General features: G+C 39.5%; 1 protein-coding gene across 4 annotated transcripts in view; it reads right to left on the bottom strand.

Moving 5' to 3' along the window:
* ctnnd2a (catenin (cadherin-associated protein), delta 2a) overlaps positions 1 to 25668 on the bottom strand; it is a 271445-nt gene that overhangs the window by 172303 nt on the left and 73474 nt on the right. For 3 of the 4 annotated variants that reach the window (XM_030398742.1, XM_030398744.1, XM_030398743.1), the window contains exon 3: positions 7230 to 7342. In XM_030398742.1, the coding sequence (XP_030254602.1) occupies positions 7230 to 7342 (113 nt within the window). Of the gene's footprint in view, positions 1 to 7229; positions 7343 to 11621; positions 11716 to 25668 lie in introns of those variants that run through there. The other variant, XM_030398745.1, reaches the window with a different exon arrangement.

Here is a 25668-nt window from a genome sequence, read left to right as displayed (position 1 = left end):
GATCAAAGTAATTTTGTTCTTATGTGTATTTGAGCATTGTATGGAATACTGTTGTTGTTATATATTGTTATGCTGTTATGGTCTATATGAAGGCTTGCTGGAAGTTTTACACTATTCTATTGTGCAGTCTAAAACTTAACAAACCCGGTGTTCCCATATATTGATTTCTCCAGGTATTGACCAATATATGAAATAATATGGGTAGGGATGGGAAATGAGAACCTGTTCTTCTTGAGAACTGGTGCCCAGTGAGTCGTTTCCTCAGAATCGTTAGCATGCCTGCTTAATGATTCCGCTTATCGGTTCCAATCGTTGCAAATGCGTCATGACATCACACACGCGCTGCGTTGATTTGGTTCAGAGCGCAGCAAACATGGCATCGAGGCAGAAGTGCTCTAAAGTTTGATTATATTTCACGTGAAAAGTCAATACGGTTACTTGCAACACTTGTAAAGTTTCCATTTCATCAAAGGGGGGAACTACCTCCAGTATGCAGAAACATTTGGCCACACAGCAATTCATTTGCAGGACTTTCGCGTGTTGATACACTACTACTTAGCGACGCAAGTGAGACGAGCAACGGGACGCCATCTGTTATTAATGCCAAAGGTAACTTTAAACTCTCCAGGCAGACCAGGCTCTGTCTACTTAGTTAATGTAAGCGCCATTTAATTTTGTAAACTTTTACTACACAAATAATCTCCATTGTCATTGTCCGTCAAATTTAGATGATGTTGATGGCCGGAGTCTGGCTGGCTCAGAGGCGGCAGCAGCTCTTGTGCACCTCTAGCTACTCCATTCACAGAGGAAGGGTTACCCAGGTAAGGCACCCTTGATAATCTGTTAAGGCACACACTAGCGTAGAGTTTAGATTCTCTGCCCGAGCCGAACCTCGGCCTTGTTTGTGTTTGTGTCGCTGCGTGGGGTCCTCGTGCTGAAAACGTGACTAGTGGCATATGTGACATCACTCCCCGAGACGCAAGAAGAAAGCAAAAATATATATTTTTACTAAGGAAAATGACAAAAATAATATAACGCACAGTGACTTGAATAATTAACTTCAATCTGATCACTGTTTTGGAAATATTAACGCGTTAGATTACTCGTTACTGAAAAAAATGATCATATTAGAGTAATGCTTTACCGGCATCACTGATTGTGTAGTTTAAGTGCAACATGGAGCTTGAGGATGTAAAGAAAAAAATAAAAACAGGAGAATTAACTTCGAGCAAGTTTGGAGGAAAGTCGGAGGTGTGGAACCATTTTAAACAAGTCGTGGGCAGTGACAACAACTCATAATTACAGTTAATGTGGCGGGTTAATACTCTGTGCTGCGTCTTCTGATCAGGTATTAAAGGGAGTTAATATAAATAAACAAATTCGTACTTATTCCCTCACCCAATGAGAATCGATAAGAGAATCGATAAGGAATCGGATCGATAAGCAATATCGATAATGGAATAGGAATCATTATATTCTCATCAATTCCCATCCCTTGATATGGGTATAGGGTATAGTATACTGTACATCAAAGGTAAATGACATGCCACAATGAATTTGAACTCATACTCTGAATATCCCATAATTAATGTATTTTGTGTGTATTGGGGGAATTCTGTGGTGTCTTTGCCTTGCTTTCAGTATTCTGTTTGTGTTCCTGAGCTCCTCCCTCTCTGCTTTCCCTCCACCTTTCCACCTTCACTGTATCACCTTTGTTAGCCCAGCCCATCAGCTCTTTCCCCGCTTTGTTCATTATGCTCACCTGTGTTTTTCTGCCTCAACTCAACGTGCACCTCACTAACTCATTAGTTTAGTTTTGAATGAAGTCGAGTATTTTGGTCAGTCTTTGTCTAGTCATCCATTGTGTTTGCCTGCTCTTTCGTCCAGTTACCTGTTCATGTTGTTAATTGTGGAAATAAAGTTCTGCCACTGAGCTGCCTGCTTGCTGTCTCTTGCATCTGGGTCCACCTCTCCAATCTCAGTGTGACATATGCAGTGACGTATCTGGGTGATAATCTTCATTATCTTTTTCATTTGTTAGAAAGACTTGATGGGTCTCATTGGCTAGATTCCCTATTTAATGTAATTTCCTATTCTTACCTGTGTATCGTTTTGGTATATCTCTGTCTTGGCAACTGCATGATGGCAAAAAGTTGATGAATGCTAATAAAATATGTCAACCATAACTCCAGTGGCATACCCCTCTCAAAGAGCACTGAGGGCTTGAGCTGCACAACAAGCCAAGCAGAAAAGACGGCGGGAGCGAATGTTTCCCACTGACTGCCACTTACCACTAATGTTAGAAAAATGATAAATTAGTCTCTCCATGGTGTTTGGAGTCTACGCGTTTGCATGTTACTGTGTATGTGTGCCAGTGTGAGCTTCCATCCTGCAAAGTGTGTGTCGCATGCCAACAGCTCACAGCGTGAACAGATGTTAGTCAGTAATGCCCTGGGTTTCTGCACCACAGTCAGGCATTTTTTAGGGTCCTCAGCTCTGAGGAGGAGTCCGTGGAGATGCCTGAATTGCTTTATCGAGCGGAACACAACTAAGGACACGCAAGCTCTCAGCGGATGCCAAAAACACACAAAGGCACACAAACACAAATACAGCACTCGCTCAAAGCATGTGCAATACAAACCCATAAACAGAGGGTATACAAAAACCCACACATACTGAGCATTAACACTCACAAAGACACACACAAAACTATAGGTTACCGGATAGCTTTCACCCTGACAGGCTTCTAACAGGGTAATGGACCCACTGCTGAGTGAGTATGGTAGCTGCAGCTTAAAGCCCACAGGAAACCTTGTCAGAGAGAATATAGACTGTCATAAAAGGAGAGAAATATCTTTAGAAGGATAAGATGAGACTAGGTTTTTCATCAAATGTCAAAAAATGCTCTGTAGAATATATGAAAGACTCTGAGTGTTTGTCTATCTATTAAACTGCCTCCCCTTTCCCACCCATTCCAACTAACTCATCTTCCTACATTCATTTTTTCCCTGTACTTTATTATAACACCTATTCATTCAGAGCCAGCCACGACACTCTATATTTAGCTACTGCCTGTCACTGAGACCGTGATGAAGGAGAGGAAAATGAATGGTGATGGTGAAGACCATGGGAAAGGTTAACGCTGTCTCTTTGAATAGCATCAGACTCTCTCTGATCATTCACAGTTATATTGCAGACACTATTATCTATTCTTAGGCTCGGAACTTAAAAAAGAGGGGGGGCAGTGGAACCTGTATAAAGGATAATGTCAATCAAAATGGAATAAAAAAAATAATAAATAAAAAAGGGGCAAACTCAAAGGTGAGCTGTCACACGTGTGTATGCATTAGCTAAGACAAATACACATCACACACTTGAGTTGACAAATTTGAGCGCACACAGGGATGGATGTGGATTCAGTGGCATATAGTGAGCTGTCAGCAGACAAAAGCTTAGCTAAGCCAATCCTCCATATCTGATGTGATAATCATAAGATGATGCAACTGTGAGACAGCACACTTGACAGCAGACAGGGCTATTGCTGGCACAGACACATGCACAAGCAGATATTCTCACAAGCATAAAGCAAAAGCACCCAAACAGATGCACAAGTTCAGATAAAACCATGGCAAAGCATAACGCTCTATCAAATTTTGAGGACATGTATGTATGTATGTATTAATGTACATATATATATATTTTTTTTTTTTTGGGGGGGGGGGGGGGGGGGGGCTGTAATCTCCTAGTCGACTGGTCGATTTATTGGTCGATACATTCTGGCTCGACCAAAATTCTGATTGGTCGATTTTTGGCGTGTTAATTACATGCTGCTATGGCAGTGCGTAAACACGCAGCGGGTCCTCTCCATCCCAATGCTGTGTGTCCTGCATATGAAATATTTGACTTTATCAGGAGGAAAGTACCAAGTGCTAATGGGGGTGTTTTCAGAGCACCCCTGTTTCACAGGTAACAGTGTGTCTTCAGAACACCCCCCTTGTTTTCACTATTTTGGATTAGCCCAACCCACGACAGACAAACAGAACGGTAAGCTGACTTGTCTGCATTAGGTTGCTCGGTCCATTTTAAGTGTATGAACAATTATTTTTTGCCTTGCCTTTTGTGTTTAAGAGTATAAGTTTTAGGTTAATAGTTCGTGTCTCAGCCACGAAGCTGAGCTCCTGTGTTCGCTCTGTGCGTGTCCTCGCACAGAGCGAAATGATAGTGTCTGTCAATTATTATAACATGACAAAAGCAATTGTCTAAATATTCCACAACAGTACTTGTGCTGATATCACTAGTTGACATAGTATATTTTCGGAAATCATGGGCTATGATATTGCGCAGATACACGTGATGCAAAACGCTGTCAGAGACAGACTCAAGTGTGTTTATTAATTAATTCATTTCAATTAATTAATTTCAGTGCAAAATAATATGGTCAAAAACAATTTAATCTAAAGCAAATAGACTACTGGTCTTTATGTTTATTTTTAATTAATTAAGCAGAAGGCGGTATATATATAGAAATACTCATATTGTTGGATTCAAGTGGATGATAACACAAGTGTTGAAACAGTTAAAGAAATATTCAGGTCCCAATAAGCCATCTACATCTCTCTACCACGATAAAGTCTTTGCTTTCTTAGCTGCCTCATTCAAAAATATTGACAGACCTGTCCAAAATCATAGGAATAATATATGTGAATTAAGATAGCTTGACATCAGGCTAATAAGCTTAACAAATCATAGAGTCAAGAGTAAAAAGTGGAGGAGTTTGAAAGATGAGCTGAAGATTGAAAAAAATCAATGCAAATATATAAATATATGGAGGTGTGCATATTTATGATAACCGTGCCTTCAGTTCATATAAAGCCAACTAATTTAACTGATAATAATTTCAACTTAGTTTACATTTTCTGGCTTAAATTACTGGAGGGATGACTTATTTGTATGTCTTATCGGCATCTAAACAACAGGGTAACTGAAACAGCAGATACCATTATCTATCAAAAATCACAAGAGGACAGTAAATAAACATATGTGGCTCACTAACAGATTGTTGATTAAGGTGACAAAGTCTGATTACAAAATCTCATCTGTGTTTTTTCAGCAAAATTGATTGTGGGTTTTCTTAAATTGCCTGAGTTCTTGCTATAAGTATCGGAATAAGAAGAATAAGACGTAAGAAAGAATCTCAGGTAAGAAAATGGGACTGTTGGGTCTCGGTTGAAGTATGCGCTTCAGTTCAATGTTGCCTTATTCAATATCAAATCAAATATAAACCTTCTCGATCTAGATTTTTATTTAGATCAGCATCAAAGTGTGATCACTCACAAATACTAACCACTTAAATACGGAATTTTTTTTCAGGATTCCATTATTCCCTGAGAAATTATCAGAAATGTCAAAAAACACATTTCGCAATGTTAAAGAAAGTGAGAAAAAAGGTTGATCCATCCTATTATCCTAATTTGCACAAACAGTTAATGAGGTCTATTCTGGTCTGGGGCGCATCCTCCATCAAAGTTATGTTGAAATCCTTTCAAAAGTTTTTGTGTAATCCTGTTGACAAACCAACCAACCAACAACCCAAATGGACACGGGTAAATATTGTTAAAACATACAGTGTAGTTACAGTATGTATCTCAGTCTTTAATGTTGGTCCTCAGTTTATTTTAAAATCATTATTCAGCTATAATAACATATGTTATGTAATGTATTGAAACTTAAACACAAACCCAGGAAGGGAATCTGTGAACTTCCCCCCAAAAGTCTCATCTGGAACTCAGGTGGAGTAAACAAAATGAATTGGGAACGGTCAAAAGTGTCTTTTTTTTCCCAGTGTGCTCTGTTTCCCTGGCCGTCCCCCTCAGGGTTGTGTTCTTGCGCAATCAGCTGCCTGAGGGAGTCAGAGGGATGCTGAATTTATATAAACGTGACTCTTTGACATGATGGCAAAAGTTATGCAGAACACGAAAACATATCACGAAAAGTATCAAATTTATCCCAACTTTCCAAAAAACGTAGCATTTACTCAGGATTTTTATTTACAGGGAGATAACGCCTGTATGACAGCAAATGTGAGGGGACAGTGATTTAGTGAGAGGAGAGGTGCTGATACTGAGCTCAAGGTTTGAGCTGTTTGCATAAAATTCTAAATTAGCATGCTACTGGCATACATCTCCTCTCCTCCATCCATCCCTCCTTCATCTTTGCTCCCTCTTCTGTTAAGAGCTCTCATTCCCTTATCTGAAAATAATTTTGGCAGCAGAAAGGTTAGACTTGCAAACAGGGAACATAATGAAATATTCTAGGGGGTTTCATGGTTGTGCCTAATATGCTTATTCATGCTGTAATATGACAAAAGGGGTCCCAGGAAGCGTAATACTAATGCTTGACCCAAGTCTCTGTTGCAAATTTAAGTCTCTAAGAGGACTTCTTGTGACCATGTACTGTATATGTGTGGGTGAAGGTGTGTTGCCAATGGTCAATGGTTATGGTGATGTGTCTGTTATATCAAGCCCTCAGGAACTATCATTGCTGTTTGTATCAGTGCAGTATGCACAGACAGTGTGCATGTTGTGAAGTGTTTTACCAGAATCTCACATCGTTATGCCATGCGTCTGTCTGTACAGTGTGTGTGTAAAGCCTGCTGCAAATTCCGTGTCATTTTACCCCATGTAACACCATCGATGTGTGTGTGTACTTGGGCAGTTATCTGTGTGTGATTTTGCCTGCAACCTCAGTGTTGTTCCAATCCACCCAGCTGATAAATGCACACAGCAGCAGGGGGAACACTGTTCTTTTCCAGTAACATCACTCCACAGAACTGAGGGGAAAACACCCATGGTGTGTGTGCCGAAGAGTGTGTGTCTACGTAGGTGTGGCGAAAGTATATAATGGTGCAGTCAGCGTTAGTGTCATGAAGGACCCAGAACGTGTTCCATCATGCTCTAAGAATATACACTTGTGTGTCGGTGGGGAGCACAGGCTCACACACATATAAAAATAAGATTCACAATTGATATACACTGTTGTGCATGTTAGACAAATTCAGGGTCCCACATTCACATAATTTATTTTTAACGTGACAGTTGAAGGACACACACAAGCACATATACACGTACACAAAACGATATCCTGTCTGCCCAAAAACCAAACAAAATGAGAACACTGTGATAACCGCTCTCTAAAACACCACACACACAGAAAGCAGGGTGTGCACATACCTGATGCTGCTCATGCTGCCTGCCTCTGATCCCAGCTTGCATCTCTCCAGCTGGGTGGCTACAATCTGACGCTCAGCCTCAAGTTCCCTGGTCAGGCGCTCAAACTGAAGCTCCTGAAGAAAAGGAGAAAGACAAAATGTATGTTAGACTAGGCAAGAGAAAGCAAGAGTGTAAGAGAAAGAACTGAGATTTTATGTTAGGAAGCTCCTCAGAATGTAAGTGATGCTAAAGTTTATCTTTACTTTCTCAAAAATCTTTTTATTCTTTTCCCATCAGTTATTGGTCATTGGACATTAGTGGAGGAGGTGGGATATTAAAGTAGTTAAAATAGGGCTGTCAGAGTTAACGTGTTAATAACTCGTAAACGCAACATCCTCTTAACGCTGTTAATTTTTTAACGCGCGATTAACGCTCGGTATTTTTAAAAAAAGAAACGCACATTGTATGATCTACGGCCGTCGATGGCACCTGTAGTCTCGATCCAGAGGGTGGCAGAAGAATAAGAAAGGGAATCAGAAGAAGAAGAAGCAGGGTTGGCGTTCGGGAAAAACACGGTGGACTGAAAAGTGAAAGTGAAAGGAAATGGAGAAAGGACTTATGAATGGCAAATTCACTTTCAAAACACTGCAAGATGGTTCGATCGATAGGACAAAAGTTATCTGCACATACTGTCGACATGAAATGAGTTACCATTGAAGTACGTCGAGTCTCAAATATCATTTGCAAGCCAAATACATGGCAGATGCAGAGAGCCCCCCCCCCCTTCGCCAAAAGCAGACATCACCATGTTTTGATCCCATTTAGGGTGAGGTGATATTTTTTGAGCCTTTTATTTTCCTGCATGATTTGAAGTGTTGAATAAACATTTTCATAAAGCAAGCATATTTGCCCTTTCTTATGTCATTAAAAGTATTAAGAACATGAAAAAAATACATTATGGTACATTTAGAACAGAAAAAAATGTGCCAAAAACATAACTATGGACAAAATGCGATTAATCGCAATTAAAAAAATTAATCGTTTGACAGCCCTAAGTTAAAACCATAAGTATTCTTTTTTAATGGGTGATAGTAACCTTTAAGAGCCAGCTGACATAATCGGAAGAGTATTTCCATGTGAATAATAAGTTGCTTTAGCGCTGCAGCCTACTCGTCATAGGAGAAGTAAAGCATTGTCAGCCGCAGGTCATGGAAACAGCTTAGGGCTAGAAGACAGCTTTGCAACAGTTAAAATGAAGTGTGATCATTAACATGAGCATGATTGACAGGTGAGAAAAGGCGTGAGGCAGAGTGACTGGTTGAAAGTGTTCTAAATGTGTACACAAAAAAGACCTTTAATCCTATCCATTGTGTGGTGCAGGAGGGTTGTCAACTACAGCAGTTGAAGCACTCAACAAGAAACTGGGTTACAAACTGCATCAAATTTGTCTAACGAAGATATTTGTGGAGTCCCTTCATGAAATGTAGTATGAAAGTAGTATGACATTTAATTTAACACATTTACCAGCTCAATTCTCTTTTAAAATCAAAGATAACTTTTGAGTAATGGAATTTGTGGCACTTACATTTCATAAATCACATAGTAAACTGCAAGGGAGGATAATACACACTATGGATTACAGGTCACTGCAACACAGAGAACATCAGAAATGGCTTTGATTTACAAATTATGTAGTTCTACTAAGAGTTTACACTAGGCTTGTTTTTTGACGGCAATTTTGACAAACTGACATGATAACTTTCCAGAGTTGTTTAGTCCAGTCTCATGGTTTTATAATCTGCTGTACTGTATTGAATGTGGCAAGCATTAAAACTCATGGACATCTTAAAGGCCAATAAGACATGGTTCTGTCCATCTGCACACATCTATAAATTATTTCATGTATGGCTACAGTCTGGCAAGTTACATGTTCCTGTCACATTACAACCATGCCAAACACTAACGCTGCTTACCTAAGGCAGCATGGATGACAGATTCAAGATTAGCCCTGAATGCATCGCTCTTAATCCAACACTATTTGTGTGTGTGTGTGTGTGTGTGTGTGTGTGTGTGCTGATGCATTTGCTACTTAAGTGGCTTACTGACAGTTCCATATCAATCATCAAGCTATGAGCCAGACAGATGAGATTTCAAACCAGAAATCAATTTAAGTATGTGCATGCATGAGTGTGTGTGTTGCATTTTAACTGCATAGAAGTGGATCAATAGTGCAGTGAACTCAACCCCACCTAAAATATGGTGTATGTATGACTGCTTGCATGTGTGTGCGAGACCCAGGGAGGAGGGAGGCATGTGAGCGGGACGTGGAGAGTGCATGCTGGTTGGATTGGTTTTCTCGAAGCCATTTGAAGTGCTGAATGACTTGATCCCCAGTCGCTATCACAAGTCTCAAATCTCAATCCCCTCTCCATCCCAACACTACAGAGCACAATGCAATTCATCTCCCTCACCCCTTTTGCACGCACGCTTAGAGCAACCAGTTGCTCATGAATATGCACTCTTTATTTCCCTCTTCCCTCTCTTACACACATCTATGTTGTTGCTTTCTCCCTCTTCTCTCTTCCTCTTTCTCAATCACTTAGACACACATCCACTTAAGTGCCAAAAGCAAGTCCCTGACACATACATATGTAGCACAAGGAGTAGTTCATTGATCTCCCAGTAGGAAATTTTCTTTATCTGTGAGGCATTAACACATACTTTATGATATACGGAAACGCGTCAGTATACTGCTCATATGCTGTAAGCGCACATAGAAAAACCTGTGCTATTACACCACTAGCCAGACACAATTCCACCTTTTTCTCTCAAGCTTCTTTCTGTTTACTCAGACTCTCCTTGCTTTTCCCATTCACAGCTCTCCGTCCTGTCAGCAGTCTCCCCTTCTCTAGATTTTGCTTGCTCTACCTGCGACAGGATAAATCTCATACATGTGAACAACAAAGTAGCAGGTTCAGCCACCCCTATGATTTGCAAAGCGGGGTGACGCTAGGAATTTGAGCAGGGTCTATTAAACCCTCTGGACCCGTAATACTAAATTACAGCTTTGTTTTACAGTGAGGTGCCTCGCTTCAAAGCCCCACTCGGCTCCCCACAGCAGACTGCTTTGTCACCTTGTTTGCCACAGCTGCAACTGCTTTAAATCCTCAAGGTATAAAAATGCAAATCCCTGCACCTAAAGTAGCATTATGCTAATTGATGATGTATAATGCCCCAACGGTAAAGTACCTTAAATGCCTTCTAAGGTAACATGGTAATGCTTGAACACCAAAACAGATGGGAAACCTGTATTTGTTAAATTATGCATAACCCTTTGTCACACGTTTTATTTATTCCAACACCTTTGCCTAAGGTAGGGGTTTGCTGTTGATATGTTACCATAAATAATGCCTATGAGGTTGAACTGCTACTGACAAACACTGTCAAATGCACATTTATGAACTGGCCAAGGTATAGTATCAGCAATTCAACCAGAGGAGTGAGTTTAACTGACTTGTTCAATTATATGCAGCTGTGGATTCTGAACAGCTGAAACTATAAGACAGTAAAGTGCACATCTGAAGCCATCATAGCTAATGTAGAACAGGATGCTTCATTCAGTAATTCAGGAGCTCTGTACTGTAGCTTTGTTTTTTATCTATAATTAAGGATGCTAAAAGATCCTCCCCCTTATGGGACTTGGAAACCTGCACCTCTGTCTTTGTATTGTCTTGTGAGTTGTGAACAGCAGTAAATCAAGATGAAAATAGCTGCTATCACAAAACACTGCCGTACAGTAATTACACATGAGAAATCTTTGAGAAATGATTAGTAACTTAAACAACTTAAGTTACTTAAAAGAAAGTCTGTAATATTTCTCAGAACTTAATTGGTTGAGTTATATTTTCAGCACAGCACACATCTGCAATACAACAATTGCAAATACAAGTAATTAAAATTGGGATACTAAAATAAACTGTCTGAAGAAGGACCAAATACTCTTAGAAAACTAGACCGGGAAAGACTAAGGGAAATATCAAAACACACAAAGACAGAAAGGTATGTCCTATTACTACACAGCTGCCAAAAATTCTTACAACTCTGGAAAGTACATGTGGAGACAAGCAGTCTTTGGTTTCTGTGCTACACATTTAAGGAAGACAACCAAGCTGTCTCTCAGTTGAAGGCAATTGTCCTTACCATGCTTTATAATGTTTTTGAATTTTAAACCAAATAAGAACAGCGCAAAATTCTGATCATTGCTAAGATCATATGTGATCTCATCATACAAATCAAAACATGAAATTTGTCACACCTTCTATTTTGATGCATATTTCATGAAATCCCTGTTGATTTCATCAGTTGTAACCTAATAACCAAACAATTTGTTTTGTACATAGCAGTATATTTTACCTTGATTCGTGCATAGTTCAACAGATCCAAAAGTGATGAGCTGGGAGTTTCAGCAGGCTCTCCTTGTGCTTTATTGTGTGTTTCTATCAAATGCACAAGGTGTTGGATTCCACTATGTTGTGCATGTGTTGTATTCGTGTGTCACCGCCTCCCTCTCAGGATATGAATAGGAGGCAGAAAGCAGCACCCGCACTCAGCCACAAAGGTCTCTATGGCAACTGTAGATTCCCATCCACCGCCCCAGCATTATAAATTAGGTCCTGACTCCTCCCACACACAGTCACTGCCCTTTCACATACCTATGCTGCTCTTACAGAGGTGTCTGCATATGTATTTGAGTCTTTCTCCTACAAAAGCAGAGGGTGTGGGCTGGTGGCTAGCCACAAGCACTTTAGAGTGAAATAATGTATATTGTCTACTGTCATGTGTAGTGTACTTTGTGTGGATGCTGACATTGATGTACAACAGCGAAGAACACTACCAATAGTACTATAATATAATAGTACAATGATTCAGTACAAACTTAAGCAGCTTTATTTTTCCCTTTCTATAATATATGCACCAAAATCCATTTGTACTTCCGTCTTTCTGAAACGTCACTGTATCAACAATGGTAGAAACCACACAAACTGCATGTGCTTCGAACACGCTTTCTTCCAGTTACGAGAGGTGACAGTTTTTGGAACATTCTTACTCCTTTAGAGTTATTTACCGGTGGTTTGATCTGACACTGTTTTACAGTGCTCCCTGGGTGCCAAAGTCAACATCAAACAGAGAAAACATTTTACTAACACCTGGTGTCTCCTCAGGTTTCTTGGTGAGCAATATTTATTTCACTTTCGTCCATTTCAGTTTCACCTCAGCAATCATTTCCATTTCATTTTCAAGAATGTTTCATTAGACAATTAATGCTAATTAGACAGCTGCACAGAAAGGAAAACAATGGTGCGGCTCTGTGGACTTTCAGCTCTTGCTGTTTGTGTTACAACGAACACATAGCTTCACTTAAAATATAAACTGGAGTAGAAAATAATGATACATAAGTTTGCTAACTCAATCCTACCAGCATTTACAGCATTAACTAATACACTGTATATTGTATATGGGCACCTATTGTATATGCAAACTTGTGCCCAAGCAGATCTGTAGTTGTATATGCATCTGTATATGCTCAAATAAAATTCTCTACTCTGCTTCATTGTCTTTCCACAAGGCAATAAACCAGACCTGCTCCACAGACACAACACAGAGCCGATATCTGACCTCCCAGTGCAGGAGGACGACAGACAAGAAAATCCCCCAACAGGGATCCAGGGAGCATCACATTATCAAAGAATAAAGCATCTGAGGCAAGTTTTTCTGAAATAAAAAATAAGCAAAGAATTAAATGAAATAACAAAGAAAACAAAAAAAAAAACAGCAATTTCTTTCAAAATCCTATATTAACATCGTAGCACTGAAATTACTATGAAAAGCTTTTGATCATGTGACTTTCCAAATTGGTAAATGATACAAAATTGGCACAAAGTTCTTAATGCTTGTCAGGTAATAATATACAATAAGACAAACTGCTGAGGAAATGAAGACCGAAGAGCTCTTTGACAATTACACTTGATTTTAAGTCATCAATAAAAGTATAAATTCCACACCTTGATCAACATCATCTATTCTTATATGATCAGTTTGGATGAGTTTTTCAAATTAAAACACAAGCAACACCTTACAATAAACAAGCAATAAATATGGGGCCAGTGTGCCATGTGTAAGAGTTTTAAGTGGGCTACATAGCAGCCATGGTCTAATTTAGATTAACCACTGTTCAAGAACCAACAGCAGTATAGTTCTTTCTCCGCTTAAGCTTAATTTTCCCACATGCCACCATAAAGACTCTGTGTGCTGTCTGTGCGTGCTTGTCTGTGTGTGTCTAGAGATAAGGCCCAATCATTATAAAGTGGCCTATGGGCAGCTATTAACAGAGCTGTTTTTGGACGGGAGACAAAAGGCTATGAAATAGAGCTATGACCTTCTAGTTGAGAAGTAACACTCTCTCGCTCTTTCATTCTTTCTCTCCCTTTCCTCAATCAGAGAAGAGGAATGAAAAAAACTAGAGATGGGATGAGTGGAATGAAGGAGTGTGAATGGGAGCTGGTAAAAAGGTCACTCTCCTCTACTCCGTCACTTCCATGCATATTGAAATTGCCCACACAGTTGCAATCTCCCCTCTTACTCCTTTCTAAACTCACAGCTGAAGTTCACATAACTTACATATGGTTCCAGTTAAGCAGAGATTCATTTGTCGCCCCCTCCCTCCCCCGTCTGCTTTTCTTGTCTGTCACTTTAATGAGAGTGAAAAGTCAGCCACAAGTCAGTAGAGGAACAGTAAGGAGGGTGGGAGAAAACAAGAACTGTAGGGCAGGAAAAAGGAGACAGCAAGGAAGAAAGAAAGAGGACACTGAGATGTCTCTGTCGATGAAAGTCACATGACATGATGGCTGAGGGAGGGTTACTTGATCCACTCCCTCTGAGTTTGCAGAAGACAGAACAAGAAAAGGAGAAAGAGAAGAAAGGAAAACCGATTACCAGAATACCCTGATCATGTTAATGCCTTTTTCCCCCCTCAACGTTGGTATTGTATGTCTGAGTGTGAACATGTGAAGGTTTACTGTTACCTGCCATGGGGCATATCTGCTTCTGTTCTTGTAATTCAACTTTGTGAGAACAAACACCTGGCTGTAGACTTTTGAGTCTGTTTGAAGCTGTTTTTTTGTGTTAAGTCACTCAGAGTAGGTTTTGCATTAAAGATAAGTCCTGTTCATTGCAAGATAACGACGAGACAGCAAGAACCTTGATCAGTCATATGATGGAACAGTTCCTGAATAATGTACTCAGAATCCCTGTATCTGTATCAATCTAACCAGTTTCGGTAGCTATTACACATTTCACTTTTGTTTTCTCCTCCAAATAAGAGGATCCACACTGAAAGAAACAAGAATGAACCAACAGAACAACAGATTTTAGATCATGTCGGGGTTAATATTAGTGTAAGGAATAACTGTAAAGAATGTACAGCCAGTGTGTGGTCCTGATACAGAGTTAAGAACAGAAATGTGTGTATGAGTGCATAATGTGTGTATCACCGCCAGAGGTGTCAAAAGTACTCGCATTTGGTACTTAAGTAGAAGTATAGATACTTGTGTAAAAAATTACTCTAGTAAAAGTAGAAGTACTGATTCAGCTCATTTACTCAAGTAAAAGTAAAAAAGTACAGGCTCTGAAATGTACTTAAGTACAAAAGTAAAAAATAATTTTTGCCGTCAATAATACACAATACCTCTTTTGATAACTCAACAAAACGAAAAGTTCTTGGCACACAACATTTTTTTCCTTTATTCACAACCTGCACAGCTCTGGTACAGAGAAAAATAAATAAATCACTGGTCTGTTTGCTGCAAGTTAAATTTCAGACAGAATAATCAAGATTGAATTGACCAGAGGTCCTCATGAGCACCTGGATACTTCAGCTTTATAACAGCTTTGGTACTCTCAATACTATACTTAACATATTACTTTTAACAGAATTTGTATCTTTTAACACTTTATATAGAAAAACTTTTGTTTTAACAGGCTTAATTTACGCCAATGTGCAAATCAGTTTTCCATTTCAGCAAAAGAACTTAAAACATTATGATCAACATGGAAACTAGTTTAATCAAGTTGTTTTTCTTTGTGAGATATTCACTCATCTCTACAGGAATCCCAAAATTGTTTATTTAGCCGATCTGGTTCTCAAAGTTCTTTGAATCCAGGCATGTACTTTTGGGTCTGAAAATCAGTCCTGCAGTGCTGAAAAGCCTCTTGCAGGCAGCTGAGGCAGGTAGAGGTGTGTTGAGCTTCAGTGACACGTTGCAGACTGCTGGGAAAGATTTCAGGGCATCCATGTATCATCCGGGCAGGCCAGGTAGGACTCTAGCTTGGTTTCCCACAGTTTATGCTGCTTGTATGGGCCTTCATCTGAGGTCGACTTCCTCTTCAAAGTAGGTGCAGTGAGGTTTTTGTGCCTCTCCAAGTGACTCACATGCTTTCTGTAGGAGTGACAACACACACATACAAGACACAGACATACACAAAGATAAGAGAAAAGTGGTTCACCTGACGGAATTGTTAGATAAATGTTTAACGTTGTCTTTGTGCGGAGTTGACATAGATGATTAACAACTATTGGCACACAGGGGACGTTAGCCTTGAGACCTTTCGGCTTAAAAGCTTTTACTGACAGAACATGTATTTATTTTAACCTAAATCACCATTCAACCCCTAAACCTACCCAAGAGGGGCTTTCTGGCAGAGAGCCCTGAAGAGTAACGTCTCACAACAGTGGCAGAACGGCAATTAATTGAGGATTATTGGGTTGTTGTTTTTTTTTACCGAGCCCTAGCTAGTGTTAGCTCTATAGTATCAAAAAACAATGTTTTGTCATAGCATTGCTAATGTTGTAAACTGGCCTACAAGAAATGCTAAATGAGCTAATGATAACAACTGAAAATACACCTTACCTGTATGTGTTTATTCAGATTTGACGGAGAGTTCTTTAACGCCAGAAGCTCGTGGTTTTTAGGTTGGCACAGGACACAACGCATTCGCCATGAATCATTCTTGGAGTCGACAACCTCTCACAGTTCTCTTAAATAAGGTCATGAATGGGGAATGTCTTGCTTCTCCGAATATGATGCGTCGTCGTTCCCTGGTTTGTTCACTTTCTTCCTCCATGTCGCTGCTGCAAGTTTTCTCTCTAACACAACCTGTAACTCACGCCGCTTCTCTCCGTGGTTGACTTTCACTCTCTAGGTAGTTACATCTTATACGTCGTGTCGTCATCCGCGGAGGAAAAAAAAAAAAAGTAACGAGCCTGTTTTGACAATGTAAGGAGTAGAAAGTACAAAAAAAATGTTTAAATGTAGGGAGTAAAAGTAAAAAGTCGTCAGAAAAATAAATACTCAAGTAAAGTACAGATACCTGAAAAACCTACTTAAGTACAGTAACTAAGTATTTTTACTTTGTTACTTGCCAACTCTGATCACCGCTCATGTGTGTGCATCTGTGTGTCGGTGTGTATGCAGGGGCACTTTCCATCTGGCAAATGGTGATAGTAGACAAAGAAATATCACACAGTGTGGTCTGGCTTCATTCTGCATCAACTTTGCTCATTAACATCTATCTTCTTCCAGAACACGTGATGTATTGTTGTTGTTACACCAGAGCTGCTAATCCTTCCTCCTTCCCAGTGATGACTGGCCTTTTCTGTATCAGCCTGCTTCTAACGCAATTTAATTTACATTAACAACAATACCTGAGGGGCATTCTTTAATGTGATTATGGTTAGGACAGTAATGCAATGGGCAGCATATCAGTACTGATAATATCAATAAGGACTTCCCTTGAAGGGTTATGGCTCATAAACAACAATAAACAACAACATTGCTACTTCTGCTTGTACTAATCCAACTACCACTACTAGTACCAATAATAACAATAACAAAGAGGGAAAAAGGAAAAGTCAAAACTGCTCTCACGGAACATCAAACAATCGATGCATTTATGTCATTGACCTCATAACACTAACTAGTTTAATTACCTACTGCACAGGAGGCAAAGAAATAACATTAGGAGACTGCTCTGACGGTCTCATTAATCCTGGTTGGAGGACTCACAAATGGGAGGAAGAAATAACATCAATGAGAAGAAATCATAGATAAATTCTTTGGGATATTACTAGTGACGTCTTCTAGGACATCTGTTCAAAGTAAACAGAAAAGACGAAGATTGAGGAAGGAGCTGTAAACTGTAATTGTTTAGTCTATAATAAGAAAGTGTGGTTGGTATTGCAGCAAATGAAAATATATCTTTTATAAATATTTAAAGAAACCTAATAATTTGACACAATTTTGAAAAACAAAAAGTCTGCATTGCTTAACCACAAAATAGGTTATTTGTTAGTTCACACGCCAATGACACATATTTTGGTGAGGCTAAAACTACATGGCAAATAAGGGTGGGTGATCAGACAAGTTTATATTTTGATTCATCATCATCTATAATCTACTTTCTTTTTTCAAACTACACATAACCTCACTAACCAACTGAGTGATGCAGCCAACAAGATTGACGTGCTCATAGGATGGATTTCTTTACATGACTCTTTCTTGAGTGATGTAGTGTAAATAGAGCAATGTGAGATATAGTGAGCAGCCAGGTAGATGAGGAACTTGTGCCAATAAAGAAATATACTGAATGCAATATTGGGGTGCAATTGCACAAATTAATAACTTCATAGGCTATTGCAAATTTGGCTGTCTAGAGGGCAGTCTGACGTGCATTACAGTTTAGATCTTGGATCGAGACTGTGATTAAAAATGTCATATCATTTTTGAGGCAGATCTACCTGGGGATATTAATTCAAAACATTTAAGTGGGAATATTGAACAAATAGAATTAACATGTGGTGATTTGATGCTTTATGAATAAAGGCTACGTTTTGTGGCAAAATACTACCAAATTAAATAAATGACTGAATGAGGGAAGCAAATAGACCCACTGTTTAACAGCAACTGTCACATCCAATCCTAAGAGGGGACAGGAAGCTTTTAAAGAACACAACAAACACTTCAATACACTTCAAGACAAAATTACCATCTTATTCCTGTAATTTTCACAGCCAAGTTCATTGGTATTGAGAGCAAATGTCTGGTGAGGCAAGACCGAACAATATCAAGAAAGAAGTGCTGAAGCTGCTCCACTGGCAATAATCTAAGTATCGCTTTATGGATAAAGCAACATTACCCAAGGAAGAGTGTGAAACTGGCAGTAATACAAAGAAATAAAGTGTTTTTCAATGTCACAGCTAAAATACATTATTCCAATCTCTCTAAAAACCTCAGTTGTAGTTGTGTTGTCAATAAAGTGACTTGGAGTTTGTGGGCTGAAAAGATTCACTGATTCTCTTTTCGAAAGATGGAGTCAATGATGTAGGGAAATACTGACTTAGCTCAAATCATAGAGGAAATCCCTGTCAAATCTAGTTTTGGGTAGATCCTCGCTTAATTGACTCTAGAGGAGAACGAAGGGGCTTCTAGTGAACAGCCTCGGAGAACACATTTTACTGTACACAGAGCTATTTAAAAAGGTCCTCTGTCATATTTTGGGATAGATGAGTCTCCCTCTTTTATAACTGATGCTCATTTAAATTCTGTCTGGTGTGGACAGCTTTGGAGCCAATTATTACCATCTGAATTTTGTGACTCATTATACTGGCAGTGAGTTTTGCTAAGGAGGTAGCTAACAGGACGTTTTGGCAAAATTCAGCTTGTACATATCTTTTAGAAGCTTACAACATACCCACAGTTGAAGGTATTTTATATGATTTATTCAATGTCTCCTGCATCAAATGATCTACAAACTGTCGTATGAAAACCCTATCGTTTAATTTCTAGGTATTAAAAGTTGCAAAACGATGTCATTTATTCCCAAAGGAGAACTTGTAATCCTTACTCAAAGCAGTGGAGAAAACTACAGAACCACTTCACATGATATGCTCTGAGTTTAGAGTATTTTTAGTTCTACTCAAACTTTCAGTGCGAGTCCTGGGAGTGATTCTGGGTTGTTTGATAAATATGAGCTCAGGATTAAAATATCTCTGGTCCAGGCAAAGAGGAATTCAGGAAAACAGCTTCAAAGAAAGCCAAATCAAAAAGTCACATCACTGAACAGTCAAAAATAAGCTATTCATGAGGCAGGGGACATGCTGAACATTTTTGCCATCATTTTATGAATCAAACCTCCAAACTCTGGTCAAGTTCTGAGTGAACCACTGTCAATGACCAGTGAAAGCAGCTGTATCTGTTTGGATTCTAATGCTCCTTTAAAAAACTGCACAGACCTGAGACATATGGCTGCCAACAGCTGGGCCATAACAGCTTTATATGCATTATAAATATTCAACACACAAACACAGCAATACTCTGACAGATCTCTCCCTCGTTAAATAATTTAAGGGCTCAGTGGGCAAAATGAAATCATCTCTCTCTCTCTTAGTCTCCAGTTTTGCTCCCTCACTCTGTCACTCTATCAATCTCTCCTTGTTCCAGAATCTCTCTCTCTCTTTCTCTCTCCCTCTCTCTCTCTCTCTCCCTGTGTGTGTGTGTGTGTGTGTGTGTGTGTGTGTATGCATGAGCGCACAAGTTTACTGTATGTGTTTGTGAGTTTGGGTTTGTGCGCTACAAACTAGTAAACCCTGCGTCAGCCTGTTTGACACATGCATGCAGACACACACATGCACATGGTCATATATTAGCATAGCTTTGGTCTGTCAATGTTACATAAGACAAGAGCAACAACAAAAAAAAGGGAATACCAAAAAAAAAAAAAGGCAAAATTTGGACATGGTAGGACGGGTAAAGACGATATCTTTTATCCAATACAGCTTCTGCAGTATACCCAGTGTTTTAGCTCAAAAATAGTAACACACCCTAGACTTTATCATAATGTGATTGTCAAATTATGGCATGTTGTACGAATGACAATTCATGTGTGTCTTATGATGTATTACAGGCTATCGTATTCATTTAGAATACAAGGTCAGAAATTCTAATGTCTTTACATGATGCATATAAAAGATAAAAGTGACCATGTTGTCTTTGCACACTGTTAAACACTGTTTCACTGTTTCAGAAATCAAATCTTTTTGTCAGTCCTAGCTGATTGCACCTGTTGTTCATGCAGAAACTCTGGCCTTGAAAGTCTGGTACTTTTGAAAACTCACATACACAAAAGACCATTGTCAAACCTCTGTAGGAGCTGACACATACTTCTAGTTGGCAGCCCCTGAAAATTGCCTGTCTTTGTTAATGTCATTTGGTTCGGCCTATTTTGCCCAGCTCATCAATGTCTGTGTGTGTTCATTGGTGCATGTTTGATTGAACGTGTGTGAACCTGTTGGTGAAGTGCAACAGTGATTAACTCCTTCATGATTAACTGTCTGGAGTAACAGATTTTTTAGTTTTGACATGCGGAACACAAACTAATCTCTAACTCTCTCTCGGTAAATACTGTGCAAAAGTTCTACTGTATTTAACTTGTGATGAATTGTCTAATTAGTGTGCATTGTAAGGGGAAGGCTATTCGCTACACGGTCCCAATTGTAAATACTTTCATCCCCTTCTCTTGTACACTTGCTCTCAGTTTAATAGACAATCTAATAATACCCACATAGACAAGCGGACAGGAGCAAACATAATATTGCAGCCCCTTGATAAAACTCTGTATGTATGTACTGTATGTGCACTTGCACTTGAAATACAAAAATACACACATGCAATGCAGTGCCATGACAGCAGTAATTAATGCTAAATAAGATCTAAATGTACAGATGAGTTGAGTTCTATAACTTTCAGTAACTTGCCTGGTAAGGTAATGTACAGTGATTAAATCAAATGAAGAAACCGCTTCTTTCATTTCTGTGGCATTTATTAAGACCACATTTATTGGTAGACTGAGTAAATGTCACTGGCGAGAGAAGCACAAGGCACTGTCCATGTTATTTCTCCCATAGGTTGACATCGCTATCCAACAGCCCGATGGACTGTAGGTGGAACTTCCTATCCAAGAAAAGAAATCAACGTTTTTTTTTCTTCTTTTCCCATCTGGTTCTTCTTTTTCAAGTTCATGACAAGAACAGACAATCAAAGTTTGGATCTGGAACCTGCTGTCTCATAATGAACACAAATCTAACCTGTCACACTGAGCAGACACTATGCTATGATGAAGTCTTGCAGAATGAATGCTTTGCCAATGAATTTGAAAGCTGCATTGATTTAAGTGTGTGGGTGTTCTTCCTCGATAAGAGTTTTTTTAGGACTCCAAAACCTTAACAAAGCTCAGGCAGGGTATAAGAAGTTTTGTGTTAGAAATAAACTTTAAAAAGTACATACAACAATTGATCAAGGTCTTATGTGATACTTATGATCACCCTTTGTAGGGCCTTCTGGTCAGCAACAGGGCAGCTGCCGTACCAGACTGAGAGGCTGCTGGTAAGGATGCTCTCAATAGCACCCCTGTAAAAGGTGGTGAGGGCAAAACGGGGGAGGTCAGCTCTCCTCATCCGGCGAAGGAGGTGGAGGCATTGCTGTGCCTTCTTGACTAGTTTACATGTGGGCGTAGGAAAAGGATAATCACCACTGACATTTCAATGTGCACATGCACAACAATCACATCGTATGACATGCAATGTCAAATAGGGCAAATTATGTGGTAAATATTTCTGTATTTTTTTATATCGCAAAATAAATTGAAGAAAACCGAAATATCGTAACATCATTTTTTCCTGATATTATGCAGCCTTAGTTGATAAAGTTCAAGGCAACTAGGAGGCGGAGAAATCAGAGTTATCGCTCCAAGGGGTTGTAAGGGAAATTCCGACACTGGTTGAGAACATCTAAATCTAGTCTATCATCTTGATTTTTTAAAATCTGGCTTAATCAGATCTAAAACATTTGACAAAGCCCAAAGGAATGTGTGTTTGTTTTGTATGCATGTATACGTGTTGGCTGTTGGCTCCATGACAATGTGGAAGATGGGTTCAGCGAGTAGGGGTTTGGCCACGGACAAAATGTCACTTGGAAAATGTCACTGCCTAAATGCCATTACAGCTCTATGTGTGTGTGGGCGGGTGGGTGCACACTCACACACACACCCTCATAGCACACCCAATAAGCAGGTGTCTACAAGCTATCTACAAACTTGGGGTTGCTTAGTTGGCAGCATCACCTTGTCTGGCAATGTAACGATGTACTAATGGTTAAAATTTTCCGAATTAACTGATGAATCTGCAGAGCTGTGTATTTTTGGAAGAGAGACACAACATCTGGCTTCAATTGACATCTTGTTGAGTTCATGTACTGCATATTTTGGCATGCATTTTGAATAAGTACCCAGAAAGAATTGTTAATTTGTTGTCTTTGTGGTTATCTTCTCTGTTTTTGGATATTAGAATTTCATTGTGCCACATAGAAAATAGGTTAAAGCAGATACTGTAAGTATGTGATTGTAATAATAATTTGAGAACGGAAATACTGAGAGTGTTTTTGTGCGTAAAATGGATATGTTCCATTTGATATTCAAGAGACAATTTATTCACTCAGTTACGGATTGTGGTGGATTTAAGATTAGAGATGGCTTGTGATCAAAAGCTGCAACTTTGAGTTTCAGACCAGCTGGGAAATTCTGGGCAAGTAAAGCGAATGTGTAAACACTCTCCCTACTCTCAACACTTACTGGCAGTGGGCCTTTGAGCAGGGCACTCTGTCTGTTGGCTCCAGTGGAGCAGCAGTATTGCTGAAGACTGTGGCTGCACTGGGCAGCTGCCAGGTGAGACCGTAAGTGCAAGTGCATGAATATGAAGTAGGGGTATGCTGAAAAAGACCCAGCATGCTCAGCAAAACCTTTCCATGAACAACGGATTAAAAACAAACACTTTTTCACCTAGCAAGTGTCTTCCCTGCCTCCTTTGTCAGCTCTTTCCCCTCCTGCCCTCTATCTCCACCACATGATGTGACAGGGGACTCCAGAGAGGCCCCAAAGGTCATCCGTCCGCCGGCAATCACAAACACTTGTTTTGATAGATTAGCCTGTGCAAGCACACGCAAACCCAATGCATGCTCACAAAGACCTGGGCAGACATATACAGACAGAGTCGCAAATTCTTGCTCCAGCAATACACACACTCACACAGGTCTAACACACAAACAAAAACACTGTTTAAAGCAAGGAGAGACAAAAATGCTGCTGAAATTATAAAAGCAAAAAAGCATTCTGTCTAACTTTGAACAGAGTCTAAGTAGACAAGACAAGTGGTCTATCCGCTGACAGGCAAAGTTGCAGACATAAGTGCAGCTACAGATAATAAACTTGAAGGCTCATACATTCCATTTCTCTCTTTTATAGCGACAGCAGTTGACCACTTTTCCGTTTAAAGGATTTGAAGAGGAGAAAAAGAGAAACAAAGTAAAAGGGATGTAAAGGGGACAAAGGAACATGTTGGACATGTGTCCGTAGATACTCTCAAAAAGGTATAGATGAAGAGTAAGTGCACACACACACACACACACACAAACACACAAGTGAAAAAATAAAAAGTATAACCACTGGGATAGTGGTTCATCCTTACAGCGTTGTTGTGATGTTGGTTTTGAAAAGCAGAGAAAGGGGAACAGGTTACTGACTTCTGAAGAGTGGCTAGCTGTTTCATAAAAATAATCCCATAGGTGTGCAAGAGTGTCTTTGTGGGTTCCTGAGTCTGGCTAAGTGGTGTATGTGTCTGCAATCTGAAGTATAATGTATACTGTATGTATGTCTTCTGCGGTGTAGAGTACAGTCTATTGGTGCATATACTGTATATATGCATGTGCATGAACATCTGAATAGTATGTGTGAGTGTCCGTGTGTGTGTGTGTGTGCAGGTACATGTAAGCATTTGAGTGTGGTTGACTGTGTGTTTATGACAGTTCCATATGTAAGTCCCTGAGCTTAAACCAGAGTGACAAGCATGACAATGATAAAATCGCAGACGGTCCCTTCGGCACAGTTTTCTGTGACGGGCAAATGGTTTAACAAGCTTCTCTGCCAGCTCCTTTCTTTGGAGTTCATTCATAACATTAAAATAAAGCTTTCACAATTCCAACAAAGCAGAATTGTGCAGTCTAATTAATGTTAATTGAATCAACACACACACAATGCAATGCCACATGTGAACAGAGACATGCAGTTTGGTTCAGAGAAAAAAGTGTTTACAATTTTATGTGTGTGTGTGTGTGTGTGTGTGTGTGTGTGTGTGTGTGTGTGTGTGTGTGTGTGTGTGTGTGAGAATGAGATCAGTACAGAGCTGCAGGAAGCTTTTTTTGGCAAAACGTTCCTTATATTGCTTCTGTTGAACCCTCAGCACCTTCTTCTACCTTCTCTGCTTCATATCAAGATAACATGATGACTGCAAGCACTAGTAATCATTATAGTAAAATGTCAAGTGCTTTTTTTCGTTTGGGGGGTAGGCACCACGTGCGGAGCAGTCGATTCTATGTCAACAAAAATGTCACTGATATCAAGCTTTTATCCACCACAGGCTCCATTTGACCGTCATCTCATTTCCTTTATAACGACAACGATGGCAGGGAGCCACTTCACACAATGGTGGCTTTTGTTGTTTTTATTTGAAATGCATTTAAATAGAACATTATCATTAGATTAAGGCAGCAATTTAACTGCAACCAAAGGTGTATGTTTAATGTGATAAACATACTGCACCATTATCATTCAATAATTCAGACATTTTACATGTTCATGAAATCATCACAGAAATACAGCATCTACAGAAAATATTCACCACGTGAATTCTTTTTACTGTGTGTCTGCAGGCACACAGTGCAAACTTCATGATTTGAGCCTTATAGTGTTTTCCTGGCAATGTGATACCATTTAGTTTTACAAAACTGAATGGGGAATCAGATTAACTGCTTGTTTTCAGTGAATCTGAAGCTATGATGATTCACCGCCATGAGAGGCGTTATTTTTCTGCTGGGACACAGCGCTGAACAGATTGCCATTTGCCATCACATGAACAGGCTCTCATAAATCTGCAACAGTCTGCCACTGCCCTCACACATCTCTAAATCAAACAAATTAAATATATCAAGAGATTTATTGTTGCTTTTATACAAACTCAGATGAGCTTACTAGCAGGCACTGACAGACGGGTGTGTTTGGGGCCTTGAGATAACCTGAGTAGGATGTGGGTGTGAGAAAATGGAGGCGTAAGAAAGGCTTGATTATGGATCATATCTACAGTAAGGTGTTTGGAGACATTATACTATGTATCAACCAAAAAAGCCCCTGTAGATTCACAAATAATTTGCCATAAGAATTAGTCTGCCGTAACTACTAAGAAGATTAAATAATTGAAAGACGTAAGCACTATTATTCCGGGCATTCTCACTATAAGATAATG

The sequence above is a fragment of the Sparus aurata genome, chromosome 19 (assembly GCF_900880675.1).
Source record: "Sparus aurata chromosome 19, fSpaAur1.1, whole genome shotgun sequence".
Taxonomy (NCBI): Eukaryota; Metazoa; Chordata; class Actinopteri; order Spariformes; family Sparidae; genus Sparus; species Sparus aurata.
This window is presented reverse-complemented; position numbering and strand designations above follow the sequence as displayed.